This window comes from Theropithecus gelada, chromosome 18 (assembly GCF_003255815.1).
Source record: "Theropithecus gelada isolate Dixy chromosome 18, Tgel_1.0, whole genome shotgun sequence".
Taxonomy (NCBI): Eukaryota; Metazoa; Chordata; class Mammalia; order Primates; family Cercopithecidae; genus Theropithecus; species Theropithecus gelada.
In genome coordinates, this window is record NC_037686.1 from 48,265,062 (window position 1) to 48,282,189 (window position 17,128).

The following is a 17,128-nucleotide window of genomic DNA, read 5'->3' on the forward strand; positions in this document are numbered from 1 at the left end:
GTGGCAGGTGCCTGTAGTCCCAGCTAGTTGGGAGGCTGAGGCAGGAGATTCACTTGAACCCAGGAGGCAGAGGTTGCAGTGGGCCAAGATTGTGCCACTGTACTGCATCCAGCCCAGGCAATAGAGTGAGAGTCCATCTCTAAAAATAAAAAATAAATAAAACTTTTTTTAAAAAGACTTTCTATATACAAGCAACAAATAATTTGAATAATTTAAAAGAAAATACTGGTAATAATAGAAGCAGAAAAATAAGGTCCTGAAGAATAAATCATCAGAAAATGTAAAATTTCATGGAGAAAATTATAAAACTATAATTATGAAATTACAGCTAAAAAATTATAAAGAATTGTTTTGAGATATCAGAGACCTAAAAAAGTGGAGATATAAATGAGTAAAGATAATCATTAAATGCATAATAATTCTCCCAAAATTGATCTTTGGTTTCCATGCAACTTCAATAAAAATGCCTCAAAGGGTTCTCAAAGACCTTGACAAGCTGAATTTTAAATTCATGTAGAAGAACTCAGGCTCCACAATAGCCCAAAGTCAAATGTGTACATATGGGACAGGAAAACGGGGGAGGAAGGCCTTTACCTAACAAATAACAAAATATAGCTATAACATGTATTATAATGTGGTACTGAGGCAAAGTAGCCAAACTAACCAAGTAGAATAAAAGGCCCAAAAGGAAAGACCTCACAAATACAGGAACTGAAATAATCACAGAAATAGTATTGTGAATGACTGGGTAAAGGATGGACTTTCAGTACATGATTCTAGAACAACTGGGTATCTAGACATTTATGGAAAAGTGAAATTGGAGGCATACTTCCCATTCCACACAAAATCAATCCCAACTGTATGGAAAAGTTAAATGTGATAGGCAAAATCATCAAATCCTTTTCAGAGGAAACATATAAAAGAATATATGTACAACCTTTGGGTACAGAAGGCTTTTCCAACCCTTCAAAATAATTACGTGACTATCTTAAATTTAAGGACTTTATCAAAAGGTACCATAGAGAGAGTAAAAGTCACAAAATAAGGGAAGGTATCTGCAGCTTATATAACTAATAATTATCATCCAAAAATACGTGAAGCACACCTAGAAATCAATAAGAAAAAACAACCCAATAGAAAATGGGGGCAGGTGTACATTCCACAGACCGGACATGAATGATCTGAAATGAATATATACAAAGCAGTTTAACCGAATTATCAAGGAAACGCAAATTAAGACCACAATGCAGTCCTATGTGGTGGCTCACACCTATAATCTCAGCACTTTGGGAAGCCAAGGAAGGCGAATTGCTTGAGCTCAGAAGTTCAAGACCAGCCTGGGCAACATGGTGAAACACCTTCTCTACAAAAAACACGAAAATTATCTGGGTGAGGCTCATGTGCCTGTGGTCCCAGCTCCCCAGGAGGCTGAGGCAAGAGGATCACTTGAGCCCAGGAAGTCGAGACTACAGTGAGTTGAGGTTGCATCACTGCCCTCCAGCCTGAGCAACAGAGTGACATGTGAGACTCAACCTCAAAAAAAAAAAAAAGACTCTAATGGGATACATTTTCTATTTTATACCTAGTAGACTGCACCAATAGTAATCCTTTATGCTACAGGTGGGAGTGCAGATCAGTAAGAATGTTTAAAAAAACAACTGGACACCATCCTGTCATGCTGGACTTTCATATAACTCTACAAACCAACAATTCTACTCATAGATATCTACTCAGATAGGTATCTACCGTACAGAGACAGTCTTACACATGTGCATCAAGAGAAACACACAAGAAAGTTTGTAGTTCCAAAAAAGAGGAATCAACACAAAGGTTCATCAGCTGGAACATGCATAAATAAAGTATAACCTGCAGAGAAAATGAACGTGCACCACATGCAACAACATGGACAATAACATACCAAGTGAAAAAGCAAGGAGCACAAAACAATCTATCAGTTTTGTAATCCTCCAAAACAAGCAAAACCAAACAACATACAGTATTGTTTAGGGATACATATGCCAGTCACAATACTACTTAAAAAAGGGCACGAGAATGTTTCTCTCTGGCAGGAAAGATAGGGGAAGGTAGACAGGGAACAAACCCATAGGCCAGTCAACGGATCTGACATTGTTCCAGTACTTATGTTGGGTAGTGGGTTCATAGGTGTTCACTCCATTATTAAGCTTCACAACTTATATTTGCTACACAGATTATTCTGTAGGCATCAAATATTGTAAGATAAAATATGTTTTCTAATATTTGCTTGGGGTTAAATTTTAAAGCACGCAGTAGCAGCCTGTGTAGAAAAAACTTAACAAAAGTCTTGCTAGGAAGGAAATTAAGAAAGAGGCTATGGCCAGAGGGGAATGTGAATGAGAGGCAGAGAGTGTTTTGTTGTTGTTGTTGTTGTTATTGTATGTTTTGTTTTTAATTATGAAATAATTCAAGCATAAAGAAAACACACATCATAATTCAGCCTCCAACCCATCCTCAGCTCTGTCGACCTTAATGTTCTATCATACTTTTCAAAAAAAAAAAAGGCATTGTAGATACTGTTGAAACTCTCTGTGTCCCTCCCAAAAGAAAGGTAATTAATTATAGTTCATTTTGTTTTAACTAAGAGTTACTAAAGCATGCCTGGATGCTGAGAGGAACTCTCTAGGAGGCAGAAACAGGACCAAGCACTGCCCACTTCTCTCCACGCTCTGCTACCAATTCACCTGCAGTGGGCACGTGCTTTCAGGAGTTTTTTGCTTGGTGTAGACAGTTCTATGCCCCTCTTGTTTCAGCACCCTTGTATGAAGGACACGAAGAGCTCTACGGTCATGGAACCAACTCTCACTAACTGACACAGATATCAGGATCCAACCCATGACCACAGTATTATCCCAAGGCTCTAACTAGCTGGTGTAACCAAAAATGGAAAGAAAAAAAAAGTAGCATTTTGTTTTTCAACTTCAACAGAAAATAACAGTGAAAGAATGGTGATATTTTTCCTAAAATGGACTAACAAGTATCCTGATTTGGGAGGTGACTTCCAGTAGTAAACAATAAAATAGTTGAGAAAATGGAGTGAGGAGGAAGGGGAGAGAGAGATGTGGTCAACAGAAGAGAGCCAAACGGAATATTAGCCAGTATTTGTAAAAAGGGGAAGCTTCATTTTATTCCTAATCAAGAGTTACCAGGTAATTTCCTCCCTGTGACAAAATGCAATCTAACAATAATGCTGCAATCCCAGACAGAGTATCACATAAATTAAACCACCCTCGTAATGTCCATTAACAAAGACATTCACTAACTTCTGTGGCTGTGCTGACACCTGACCACAGGCAGGAGAAGTGAATTCAATTCAACAGGTCTAACAAAACCATCATAATGTTTACTGCTCATAAGAACATAAGCTATAAAAAACCTAAATAGGGCCAGGCACCGTGGCTCACACCTGTAATCCCAGCATTTTGGGAGGCTGAGTTGGGTGGATCACCTGAGGTTGGGAGTTCAAGACCATCCTGACCAACAAGGAGAAACCCCGTCTCTACTAAAACTACAAAATTAGCCAGGTGTGGTGGCACATGCCTGTAATTTCAGCTACTCGGGAGCCTGAGGCAGAAGAATCGCCTGAACTCAGGAGGCAAAGTTTATGGTCAGCTGAGATCACGCCATTGCACTCCAGCCTGGGCAACAAGAGTGAAACTTTGTCTCAAAAAAAAAAAAAAAAAAAAAGCCTAAATAGTACTGAAGTCCATTCAATAAGACCCACTACCACCCCTGTACCCTTGCAGAATTGCAAAATCAATCTAACATTTTTCTCAGAAAATAAAAGAGCACTTCTCTAGTTAGTGCTTGGTTGCTAAAAAGGTAGTGGCTATCACACAGTAGCTGAATTAGGTCTCACAATTACTGTCGGAATGTATAAAGTATGGTAGATTTTCAAGTATTAGAAAGTTATAGGAAGTTTCACCAAAAACATAACAAAACAAAACAAAGCAAAAAAAACACAAAACCAAGTAGCCACTATGAATGCTCCCCAATGACCTAAAGGTACAGATTTCAAATAAAGTCTACAGAGTTAATTCTCCAACTTCACCACTCACACTGTAGAACCAACAACCCTGTCTCTCACCTAAACTTCTGCAAAAACCTCACAACTGGTATAGACCACCCACATTGACTCCCCTTTGGGTCCATGTCCCAGACACAAATCTGATTAGCAGCACACTGTCAAGGCTCCCTGTGGCTCTCAGTCTTGCAGGATTTGACACCTACCAACCCCCACCAGCCGCAGCGGCTGGAATCATGCCCTACCTGTCAGCTAAGGAAACTCCACCCACTTAACTCCCCCTCATCTAAAGACCACAGTTCACCTGGGCTGATCTCTGAGCCTTTCGTGACTGCTCTGCTTGGTCAGATATTCCTATTGCAAACTCTTCTCAGGCCACACACCTTCAAATGTAGTATTTGACCTTCTTTGGCTGATTATCCATTAATATCTGTGTCCTCCATGTTGGCCACACCAGAAACATACCTGTCTTGCTCATCAATTTATTTAGAGCAGTCACAGTATTACCTGACACGTGTAGATGCTAAATAATCATGTACTTAATTTTAAGAGAAATTTTACTGTTGTCAATTTAAAACAAATATTAACATAATTCAAGTGTGGGGTAAAAAAGATAAGCATGTATATCTAGTGTCCTAGAAGTAAATGAGTACCATCTACACATTCAAAATTTTAATTTCGGCTCAAAAAGGATGAATGGAACATAATTCTCATTGCCTCCCAGACAACCTCTGATATGAAATTTCGGAGTACATTCCTAAAACTACACTTCAAGGGCCAATTTCTACAAGCATTCGAATCCATTCTCCTTCCTTTATATTCACATAGAACATGGACACATATATACAGATTTTAGGATTTCTGTTTCAGTTAGAAATGTGAAGTCCGCACTTGGTTATATTTGAAAAGTGTCTTTGGAAAAAGTCTACTTGCATATTTCAACTTATTTTATTTTATTTTACTTTATTTTTGAGACAGAGTCTTGCTCTGTTGCCCATACTGGAGTGCAGTGGCGCAATTTCGGCTCACCACAAACTTCGCCTCCTGGGTTCAAGCCATTCTCCTGCCTCAGCCTCCCGACTAGCTGAGATTACAGGTGTCTGCCACCACGCCCAGCTAATTTTTGTATTTTTAGTAGAGACGGGTTTTCTATTAAATAATGAAATCATGTTGGCCAGGCTGGTCTCAAACTCCTGACTTCAAATGATCCGCCTGCCTCGGCCACCCAAAGTGCTGCGATTACAGGCATGAGCCACCCCGCCTGGCCAACATCATTTATTTTAAAAGTACCTTATTTGAATTATTGTAGAACTTTTATTTAACAACTGCAACATCATGTCCCAATGCCGAAGCTGAAATTTGTTGTTCTTTGTAGCACCATAATTTCTAGCACTGTAACTTGTATCTTGGCTCTCAAAAAAAAAACTTTTACTGATTGAATGAATGAATGAATGAATGAACAAATGAATGTGCAAATAAGTAAACTAAAGGTAATAATTCCTAAAAATTCTATCGTTACTCCAGTGAAATACACTCACACTGAAAAAATAACATGGCATGCTTTCATACGCTTTCACTTTTCTGAAGCTTTCCACTTCCTTTAAACAATCAAGCCTCAAATAGTTATGGACTATCTCTCATTTTATTCAACTCTAGCAAAATTACTAAGGATTAAAGTGTGGAATTCCCTTACAAGTGGGACACTACAAATGTACACCCCATATAAAAGAGAAATCATTCCAAATGAGCCGGAAAAAGAATAATATGATGTTAATAAAATCACGGGAAAATTAGATGTCAGAAGAAAATTAATCTTGCAGTTAGAAGTAACTAGATTGAAGAATCACAGTGGCCATAAGAGAACAGAAAAGCATTCAATGGTTTGGGGCATCAGTTAGTGGACAATGATGTCTAAGAGGGCACAGAACAAAGAAAAATTATTCAAACAAGCATTAAAACTGACATCGTTTTATCTCTTTTCAAACTTACAAACTGGGTTATGTATGAAATTGGATAGTCAACCTGGAAATATTATTACCACCTGCTTACCAAAGCTTTGAGTTTCAGGTTGCAGGGTTGCAAAATATTTCCAATATAAATCCCTTACTTTTTGAAAAGTGAAGACAAAGGTTGAGGAATTCATAGGTTCTTAACTGTAATCTTTTACACGAGTCTAGAATATCCTCTTTGTCATAAAAAAATTTTTTTTTACTCTATACCAAACACAGTTATTCATTAATAAATTCTTCCTAAGCCAATATCAACTACCATTTGAATTTTTGGCTTCACTATGGAAATTAGACACACATGCTACATTAAAATACTTGCAGGTCACAGAGAGAAAGACACTTTAATCTCAACAATATTTGGGGGAAGGGATGGTATCCATATACACACACACATGTATTTTTCTATTTGTGATGTACTTCTGGTCAGTTTCATTCAAAGGTATACCTGGCCACTCCACAATGTTTTTACAAATATTACATTAGTTTTTGCTAAGATCACAATATCTCCAGAAAAGTTTTAAACACATTTCTCAATATATAATATGGCAACAATAACTATCACATTTCCCTTCCAGCTTTTGACCAAACAATGTGACACTGGTCATGGTGATGCCAGTGATGATAATAAAAATTATAATGATAAATTTTTGCAATCGTAAAATGTTTTAAATACAGCAGTATTCCTTTTTAAAAAAATGTGAAAACCCCTCTTGAATTGTACTGGTGAGTTTCGATTTTGTTTAGTTTTAAGACGCAGCCTTTAAGATCCTACCACTTCCTCAATATGAAACAGCTACTTACCAGCAAACATTGCAAAAGAATCTAGATTTCCAGAATTTGGCTACATGAACAATTTTCTCCAAAGCAGCCTCATTTGGCTCAAGAAAGTTTCCATTGCTGAGTGACATTTTGGGAAGAATTTTGGGAACTGGGGACACAAAAACTTCGATTTCCACCCTGACACTACCATTAAAAACATATACTTTTGGATGGAACTGGATTATAATCTGTAACACCCCCCAATGAAATGCAAACTCAGTAAAGAAAATAAACAGCAACCAAGACAGGAGTTTTTGCCAGGAAATCATCCCATGTGTCTAGACCAGAGCTGACTCCACTGCAGAGCCGAGAAACTTCTCTCTGGGAGATCTCTTTAATCTACTCTTTCCAGTTTCTTTCATCTGTGCTTGGTTTGCAGTGATCCTGATATGCATGCTCAGTCTCACTACCTACTTGTCAAAATTCTACCATTCCTTCAAGGATTAGAATTGAGTTTTCCTTGAACCCTTCGTTATTAATTTCGCCATGAAAGAAGTAAGTTTTCATTTCTCTAAACTCCCACATGATTGTGTCTTCTCAGTGCTAGATGTTAATTACATTCTTACTTTTCTATTTTCTCCTGTTAGAAGAAGCTTGTCCAACCCACAGCCTAACACAAATTCGTAAACTTTCTTAAAACATGAGGGTTTTTTGCAAATTTTTTTTCAGCTCATCAACTATCATTAGTGTATTTTTTGAGTGTCCCAAGACAATTCTTCTTCTTCCAATGTAGCCCAGGGAAGCCAAAAGATTGGACACTCCTGTGTTAGAGTATATGCCCTCTGAGAGAAGATGTCTCTTCCTTATTAAAGCCCTCTATGTCCTCTAATTGCTAACGTGGAGATATGAGCATAGCAGGTACTAAAAAATGTATTAGATGTATGTATTAGATGATCCATCAATCAGAATTAGACTAGATAGATAAAAAGCTGGCTAGCTAGATGCAAACAACATCCCATCTCCATTCCCAGCATATTAAAACCCGAGGGACAAACTGAAGTTATGCTACCAGTCTCCAGATAATAATATAAATAAAGATACTTTTCTAACCATTCATTATCAATTTGTACTCATCTTAAGTGAATATAAAAGCAATTACTGACAAGGTATGCCAATTTGCATGTTTTTTATGGCTTGCTCTTTAGCATTTTACACCCTATACGAAAACTGGATTGTCCAGAGTTTCAATAAGCTGCATAGATGCTAGGTCTTTTTGCACTTTACCAGTTCTGTAAAGACCCTGTACTTAAGTCTTCACATGGGAAATTTGAGATTAAAAACCTTCCATTTGGATGCCTTGAAATTCAGCTAAGTACCCCCCAAAAGAATGTTTAAATGAATGGAAGATTAAAGCACAGCAGAACATTCTAAGGGGTATCCTGTAATGGGGCTTTGTCACCACCTTCTCTGTTTTTATTGAGCAAGTGGTCTTTTCCCAAGAAGCAGAAAGTTTATATGGCAACCAGCAGTCCAGTTTAACTATTTGAAGTTTAAAATGTCAGAGAAAAAAAGTTTGTAATGGAAATGCTGACAGGCCATGAAGTAAAGAGGCACCAGCAGGTGCTGCTGTAACCCAGGGTCATAATTCAATCAAGCTGGATTTTGACGTCATCTGTTACAGAAAAAAGCCAAATGGTTTATGAACAGCACCAGAACCCCCAAGATTAAATTACAGCCCTGATATTTAATCATGGGTCTTACTTTGTTATTTTTAATAACACAATACATTTTAACAGTTATTTGTCAACTGCCTTGGCCAAATTAGAACACGTGATGACAAGTGGGCTGGATGACAACTTCCATCTTTCACAATCTCAGTTTTTAATAATTTTTTTCAGAAATGGTAGATTATACACGTTTTCCCCTTCTTAAGAAATATACAGTTGGTACCATCGAATTGAGTCCAAGCCTTAATTAAAAGCAGCATGAGGTCTTTGACCAGAGGGTCAGGACATGTGTATTTGTGTCCTATTACAGCCAATAACCAACTGCATGATTTGGGCAAAAGACTTTTAACCCTCCCGAGCCTTTGCTACTTACCTAAAGAATAACAGAGCATCTCTAAAGTATCTTGTAAATGTAAATTTCCATAAAGTATTTACTTGAAACACAAAACTGTGTCATTACTTTGGGATTCCCTGAGGATTTGAATGCGAACTTTTTATAGCAGAAAAGTTGATGGATTTTGTATTTCAGCTAAAATTACTCGGATCAAAGAGGCATTCTAGCACAGGAGAATTTATAAACTAACATTTTTAGAGGCAATGTCAGCATCAGCAAGTGAACAGGTTCTTCAAAAAGTAACGTACAAATACGGCTGCACGAATACTGCCGCACGTGTGAAGGGGTATTTGCAAAACAAATCAATAAAGGCACATCCAACAATGGATTGCAGTTAATAAACTACATATAGTAATTACCACCAATGCCAGTCTAGAAAGTCATTCATTAAATGTTAATTGTCACACAAAAGTACAAAAGCATCCATTTGAACAATCAATCGTGTGGCTGCACCTTTAAATAAAATACTTTCTTTACAGCCCTGAAATTCATCCACGTAAACTGATTTTAAACACACCTGGGTATTTGCTATGCTGATTAACTGGGCCCTTATTTATCTTTGAAATGAAAGTAAACATGACAACCTTTTCAACATTTTCACTATTCCTGAAAGTCTAATATAAATATATATATTTAACTATATATAACTTACAAAAAAGTGTTAATCTTCTCCAAAGATTATATTATTATTTCTCTTACATCTCTCTCCTAAGTATTAGGAGACATATGGGTCAAAAGTATCCACATAAAACCCAGGCACATACCTTATTCCTAGTCAACTGGCTCACGAATGTACAAAATGGATAGCTCACATATAAGCTAATAAACCTGGTGGTCAGTTGTGAAAATTTTATCCAGAGTAATAACACACCAGTAACAAAAATAACCTTTTAAAAAACCTATAACCTATTTTACATTTTCTAATACTTAGCACTATCTAATTAACTTGGAAGAACACCTGGCCATAAAAAATAGCTCATAAAATACAAAAAATAATAATAATAATAAAGAAAGGGCAGATTTTTCTGTTCCTACTTAGCTTCATTTTCATGCTATGTCTGTAAAAAATCTGACTTATTCAACATACGTATAGATTCTAAAGATTTGGCCAAGAACATTTTGGTTTCAGACTTGTAAACTGAAGAACATTTCAAAACACACCATGTTCCTTATTAGGCAACTTAAGATCTGTTATCTTGGCTTATGGGAACAGATCTAAATAGCATCATAATACTAAACGTTGAAAATCACAGGCCTGGGGCCACCAGGACTCAACTCTATGACTTGGACGAGGTTGCAAACTTCCAATATAAAATGTAGTTTACCATTAGGAGTAAATGTTTGATCTTTAAAGCTTACAAAATTACTTTGTTTATCATAGCAGATGAAAGCAAAAAGGAATAATTTTAAGCTCAAAACAAAACTGTTTATATGACAGTCTTTACTGCTCCATGATTCTAAGCATTTAAGACAGATTCGAGCAATTAACAGCATAAACTTTCATTACATAGTTCTATTATATATGTTTATGTGACTTGGCTGTTCATCTGTTATTTAAGTGATTTCCTCATTACAATAGTAGGGTAAGGATAATTTGCTGATGCTGTCAAAAATGTTAAGCATTTCAGTTTCAACAGTTCTTGGATCCCCACGCTTGTTTAATGCATTTTATTTACTTAAGTCAGTGTCAAATAGAGTACTGCTTCTGCCTTCTGAATTTAGAAAATGTAACATTTTAAGCACATGTCTGGTAACAGACATATCAAATCTTCAAAACTGCTTATTTTAGTGATGCAGATAGAATTTAGGCTATTGTTCTTGAATATTAGGTTTCAAAGATCTAACAACAAACTGCAAAACTTTTTTATATTTAAAGAGAAGAGATCCTTATTTTTTACATATTAATACATCAGGCTTGGTTACCTCAAATTCTGAATTGATTAGCTACATAAAAACATGTTTTCACTGGCATCCACGTAGACTATCAACTTACAATAGAATGAAAGCATAACTTTTTTTTTTTTTTTTTTTTTTTTTTTGAGACTGAGTCTCGCGCTGTCGCCCAGGCTGGAGTGCAGTGGCCGGATCTCAGCTCACTGCAAGCTCCGCCTCCCGGGTTCACACCATTCTCCTGCCTCAGCCTCCCAAGTAGCTGGGACTACAGGCGCTGCCACCTCGCCCGGCTATTTTTTGTATTTCTTAGTAGAGACGGGGTTTCACCGTGTTAGCCAGGATGGTCTCGATCTCCTGACCTCGTGATCCGCCCATCTCGGCCTCCCAAAGTGCTGGGATTACAGGCTTGAGCCACCGCGCCCGGCCTGAAAGCATAACTTTTTAAATATCTACTGTATTTTCTTGGTAAAACTAATAAAGATAGGAGAAAGACATATTTAGTCACATTGAAATCTGTCATAAATTAGAAGGGTAGCTTATTTGGATACAAAGGCAAGAAAAATAATGGGTATGGTTTACATCATTACATTAGGTATGTTTTTTAAAATGCTATCTACCCTACAGATCATGGATAATATTTCGTGCCAAACCTCAATATCACATTGTTTGCCTATATAATCTTGAAAAAATGAGCTGTCTGACGTGTGTGTGTGTGTGTGTGTGTGTGTGTGTTTGTGTGTGTGTCTGTGTGTAGAACTCAGGACTTTGAGCTAGACAAACCTGAGGTTAAAACCTAATTTCATTATTGGCTACCTTAAGATCAAGTTGTTTAACATCTCTCTCAGTTTCCTCAGCTATGAATACAGAATAGCAGTAATCCTGGATCTCACTAGGTTCTTGTGAGGATTTAAAAAATACAACAGGTATAAGGTACACAGCACACCTCTCCAACACACTGAGAAGCACTATGACATGCTCACCCACACTATTATTTTACGCAACATCATGCAAAACAGTCACAGGGAAGACCAGGCAAAAGAGAATGATCAATAATCCAAAATTCAGCTCCAAACCTAAAAAAGTTTTCAGAAAGCACATGCACATACAGAAGCATATATGCACAAATATCAGCACACTAATCCTCATGCCCCATTATGTAGTACAAATGACAGAAAGACAGCAGTGAGACCACGATTATTTCCAATAAAGGATTTGCAGGGCCATAGAGAATCAGCAAATAAAAACTTGTTTTTTAAAATCACAAATAAAAAAGCACAGTTTGGAACTCCTTATCTTGGGCCTCAAGTTTTCTTTGCCTGTAATAATGAAGGCACTGGGCAACATTTCTAACGGGTTTCTATGCCCAAAATTCTATGATTCTCACATAATGGGTTTAATGCCACTGTACTTCTTTTAACCTGTTAAATTACTCTGCCCTTTACAAAAAGCCACAGCTCCCTTATGAATTATACCATTTATGATCTTAAGGGTGTTTTCACTCACTTATATACACACACACAATATTAAGCAGCTCTCAACAAATACCTTTAAGGGGAAACCAATTTTTTTTTCATGCCATCACTATGAACTCAAAATTAATTCAGGATGTGACCATGTGAATTTTCTGTATCATACAAAACTACCCACCGGATTGATTTTTTTCCGCCTCAATGAATTCACTAAATTGGCATATCATTTTTGTGTCATGTGGATATAGGTTAGCTAACTTACGTAAATTTCAGGCAATACTTTCCTCTTCCAAAAATGACCCACTACAGAGATGTGGTGTGTTTTATAATGCTGCTCTGGTTCAAACACTCGTTCATTTGACAATCTTTTCACAATACCTGAACACTTCAGTAAAACTAAACAATTACAGGGGAAAAAGCTCAACTTTTAAACCAAGGGAGAAAGATGTAGTATCTGTCATAGACCTGCAGTAAATACATGTAACAGATGTGACCAGGCCTGATCTAACAAGTTCTTTAGAATACATCATTTTAGTGGCCCAACTTTAACATGACTTTTTCAAAAGATGCCAAAGCTAGTATGTTTATCTTTTCCTCACAGGAGTCAAAGGTAACCAAATAAACTGCCCTTCTGCTATATCAGAAAATTAAGCCCATACTCATCAATAACTTATAGACTGTTTATATGATTTTCTTTTTTTGGTAACTTAGGCATCCTACTTTTCAAGAAGAGTAACTTTCCAATCATCCAGGCATGTGGATGCTTTTAGTTTATTTTAAGATCAATGATATAACGGATATTAAATCCCTTTGTTTAAGTTACCATATAGGTTACAACTATTTCTTAAAAATAATTCCAGAGCCCACCAATTTTCCCTGTTAAGGTCATCGAAGCTCTGAACCATCATGGCTGAATTGTTTTAGTGCTTTCTGCTGAACACCTGCAAACATCAAACAAAAACTGCTAGTCCTTTCCTGGGTTGACAAAAGCCTTTCATGTGAAAAATGCTCCCTGGGAATGTCAGGCTGTAGCTCAGGTTACATTCCATTCTCCCTAGCAGCCTCACCATTTCTTAAGGTGGTAGGAAAAACCATGTTTGTGAAATGAAAGATTAAAGGGAATATGGCCACACTTTATTTTTATTCTCACATTGCAAATCACTATGGAGCATCCTGTATTAATGGAATCAAAAGCTATTGGGAACTCGAAGCATGAATCATTGCCATGCCTCACTTTGAAAAACTATAGCTGATTTTTCAAATAGGAACAGTTTACTTATACTTGAGATCTTTTTTTTTTTTCCTAAATCCAAGTTTCAAAGCAACCCATGAAAGGGACATCTGAGTCCACTCAAGACAATGGATATTAACTTGAAGTAAATTCAGAAAATTATTTCTCTCTCCAAAGTTTCCTAGTTGATCCTACCAATTAAAGGGCAAAATGCAGTTTTCATGATTTTTAAAATGTGTTACGCTTTTAAAAAAGATTTAACTCTTTTAAGTGGGAATACAACCTGTTTTCTTAACGAATAGCCCTGTGTTCAAATATATCTTGATAGAAGAAAACTGCACACTCCAATCTGTACCTTATATATTATAATCACCATCATACTACATGAAATTAATACCCTGCATTCTCAATCAGACAGCCAGAATAAAAGACCACTACATTTTTTACCCTTACAAGTAAACATTTGGTACTGAAAACACCACTTCTGGTACAATGTAACTTCAAGTTCCACACCTTCAAAATCATCACTGTGTATGCATTAGAAGTAGTGTAACATAACTTACTAAGAGTGAAGTCTCTCTCCAGGTTTGCATGCATGAACCTCTGTGTGTGTGTGTGTGTGTGTGTGTGTGTGTGTGAGAGAGAGAGACTGTCTTAAGAACTGTATAAGTGTTGATACATGATCACTTACCAAAATGCATTAATACATATTCAACTTATGGAGCCTGTACTCTCTCTAAACATTTAAACATCACAACAAGAACTTTATTTAAATGCGAACATAGAAAATGGATCAGACATACAGTTGTCTTTTTAAATGTAACACAATCTCATATTTCTAAACACCTTACTTTATTAAATGATATCTAAAGTAACATACTTATTATAAATGCATGTTTTCACAACACTGCAAACTAGTTTTTTAGCACTGACTTTAAACGTAGCCTATCTCTGTGCCTGACATAAGCTACTTTTAGATTTAAACTGAATACACGTTTTTAAGTTAAGACATAAAAAAATACTGTCAAAGATAGTTACAGTTTTGATCTTGTCTAACATGAAAAATTAATTTGTCCACAAAAGATACTTGTCCTTACCTTTACGTCAAACATGCATATTCATATTTTCCATCTTAAAAGTTGCATAGAGGATACCACACAGAAATTTAAAGATATAACACTAATATAAAAACTGTCCCAAGTCCCTAAGTGGAAAACATAACAAGGTCCAGGATAGTAAAACACAAACATATTGTCTGTCAATGGTCCTTTTAATCAAAAAACTAAAATAAAAATACAACAGGCATCTCACATTTTTTAAAACAAGTTACAGAGACACAAATTCCCTAAACTTAGGTGGGCAACAGAAGGGGAAGGAACTTATTTGGAAATGAACAACTTTTAAAAGCCATTAGTTTTATAAAAATATAACAATTACACAAATCACATAAGTGACCAAACTTCTTTCATTGCTATAGCACCAAACGAATATTAAGAGATGTTAAATTATATTCATAGTTGACAGACAATTCCACTGGCATCTCACAGCTAAAAGAACGTCAACATTTACCAGTCTGACTTAAGAACAGTACTCGGCCTAATGTACTGTTAAATACCATTGCCAAAACTCCTAAAATACTACAGCTGTTTAACAAGCATAAATGGATTTAAGCCTCGGACTTAAAGGACAGCAGGCAACGATGTATAACTTTTTCTTATTTGAAATTCATTGGATTAAAAAAAATACATTTTAAATGTATATTTTCACTCTGCACTTTTAATAAGAGATATTCAAATAGCCCTGTAATAAACCCCTCCTTAGATGCCAGATAATCACTGTGCACACAGATTCCTTTGTGAATAGTGCTAGCGTCTTTTTTGAGCATCACCCAAAGATCTTTCATTTATAAAACGTAAAAGTCCTTCCAGATTTGCAACTTTAAATACAGTAAAAATTCATTGCACAAGTAAATCATTAGGGAAAAGAAACAGCTAAAGCATCAATAAGGGCATCTTAAATATAAATGAATTCATATTTAGCCTCTAAGATTAGCAAGAGGCTATTTACAGCTATGGTTTACTACATAGCATTCATTTGCAGAATTAAGTGTTCATTTCTTTAAAAGGGTTAACTGTATACAGTACCTAATAAATGATATTATTTACAAGGGATTTTCCCATTTTATGAATGTTAGAGATTTTTTCCCCTTATTTTCAAATAGGAAACATTAATTTATTCCCCATGTTAACACTGGTCTTATCTTTATGTGTTTGATTACAACTGTATTAGAAAATTGCTTTTAAATTAAGTGATGGAATTTTGAAAGAGTTTCCTTGACTTAAAAAAAAAAGACCCAATTTTAATTGCACAAGATAACATTTTGTGTAAGATATACCACTGATGGGTAATGCAATAACCATATGATTATAGGCTAAAATGCAATGACTTTTTCAGAACACTTCAACAGAGCCAAAAACATATAATTGAGTAAATAAATAGCCAAAAACATTTAACTTCACACTAAGAAAAGAATTTACATACTTGAGCCAGTAAAATGTCCACTTGCCAAAGAAGTTGGTCCATTTTTCCCACTGCTTACAGGAGGTGAAAACATCTAAAAGAAACAAAGAAATATTACAGTTGAAAATAAGACATTTGTGCCTTCAGAGCTCCTCAAAGATCTTTCATACTGTTACCAAACAGCTTAGAGTTTATGCTAAGGGTTTATTTAGTAAAATACATCACCATCCAACTTAAAACTAAAAGAGAAACAACATTCCAAATCCCACCCCCAGCCCCCATTATCACTCTGTTCTTTCTTTTTCCTCAGGTTCATTAGATGGCCAAGCAGAACTACTACATTTGGAACAAACAGAGTCCCCATAATGCTATCAAGATTCAGGTTGGAGGCCAGCAGCCTCTCTAGAAAAACACTAGTTTCACCAAGGAGAAGAAAAAAGTTGTTTGTTTTATACTGGAAACCTTGGCCATAAACGTGGCAATGTCCATTTCCATCTCGTATAGGATTTGCCTGTCATACGTGAACCCAAATAAAAATAAAAGTGCCACCTGCACTAAATTCTCATTTCGTCTCTAACAGGAGAGCAATTGGAAGCAAGACTCTCTCTCTCTCTCTCACTCTCACTCTCTCTTTCACTCCCTCTCTCTCCAGCATTGATTTCGACCCTAATTGGTTTCCCTCTTCTTCGACGTATCTAGTGGATAATGCACACCTTCCCTGAGTCAGAGCCTGCAAAAAGCAAAGGAACGAATGGAGAAAGTGCAACAAGCAGAAAGGGGGCTGCAAAGCTGCCTGCCTAGGGCTACGTTTCCTGGCAAAACTTCCGAAAGCCATTTCTCCAAAAGAAGGTCTAGAAGAGGAGGAGGAGGACGAGAAGGAGGAGGAGGAGGAGGAGCAGCAGCAGCAGCAGCAGCAGCAGCAGGAAAGAGCCCCACTTGGAAGGCGGTTTGGATTTTATTTGTGTGTTTTGTGGATTCTTTTTATTTTGCTTTACAAATGCATCTTACACCAAACTCATCTGGCATTAAAAATGAATTCATTCTCCTGACATGTCTGGGACTTGGT

The 17,128-nt window shown here is 36.5% G+C and overlaps 1 protein-coding gene across 5 annotated transcripts in view; it reads right to left on the minus strand.

Annotated features, from left to right (window-relative positions):
* The window catches only part of TCF4 (transcription factor 4), a 416,095-nt gene that overhangs the window by 344,466 nt on the left and 54,501 nt on the right, over positions 1-17,128 (minus strand). For 4 of the 5 annotated variants that reach the window (XM_025365666.1, XM_025365669.1, XM_025365667.1 and 1 more), the window contains one exon: positions 16,084-16,156. In XM_025365666.1, coding sequence (XP_025221451.1) covers positions 16,084-16,156 — 73 coding nt within the window. Of the gene's footprint in view, positions 1-16,083; positions 16,157-16,611; positions 16,909-17,128 lie in introns of those variants that run through there. The other variant, XM_025365670.1, reaches the window with a different exon arrangement.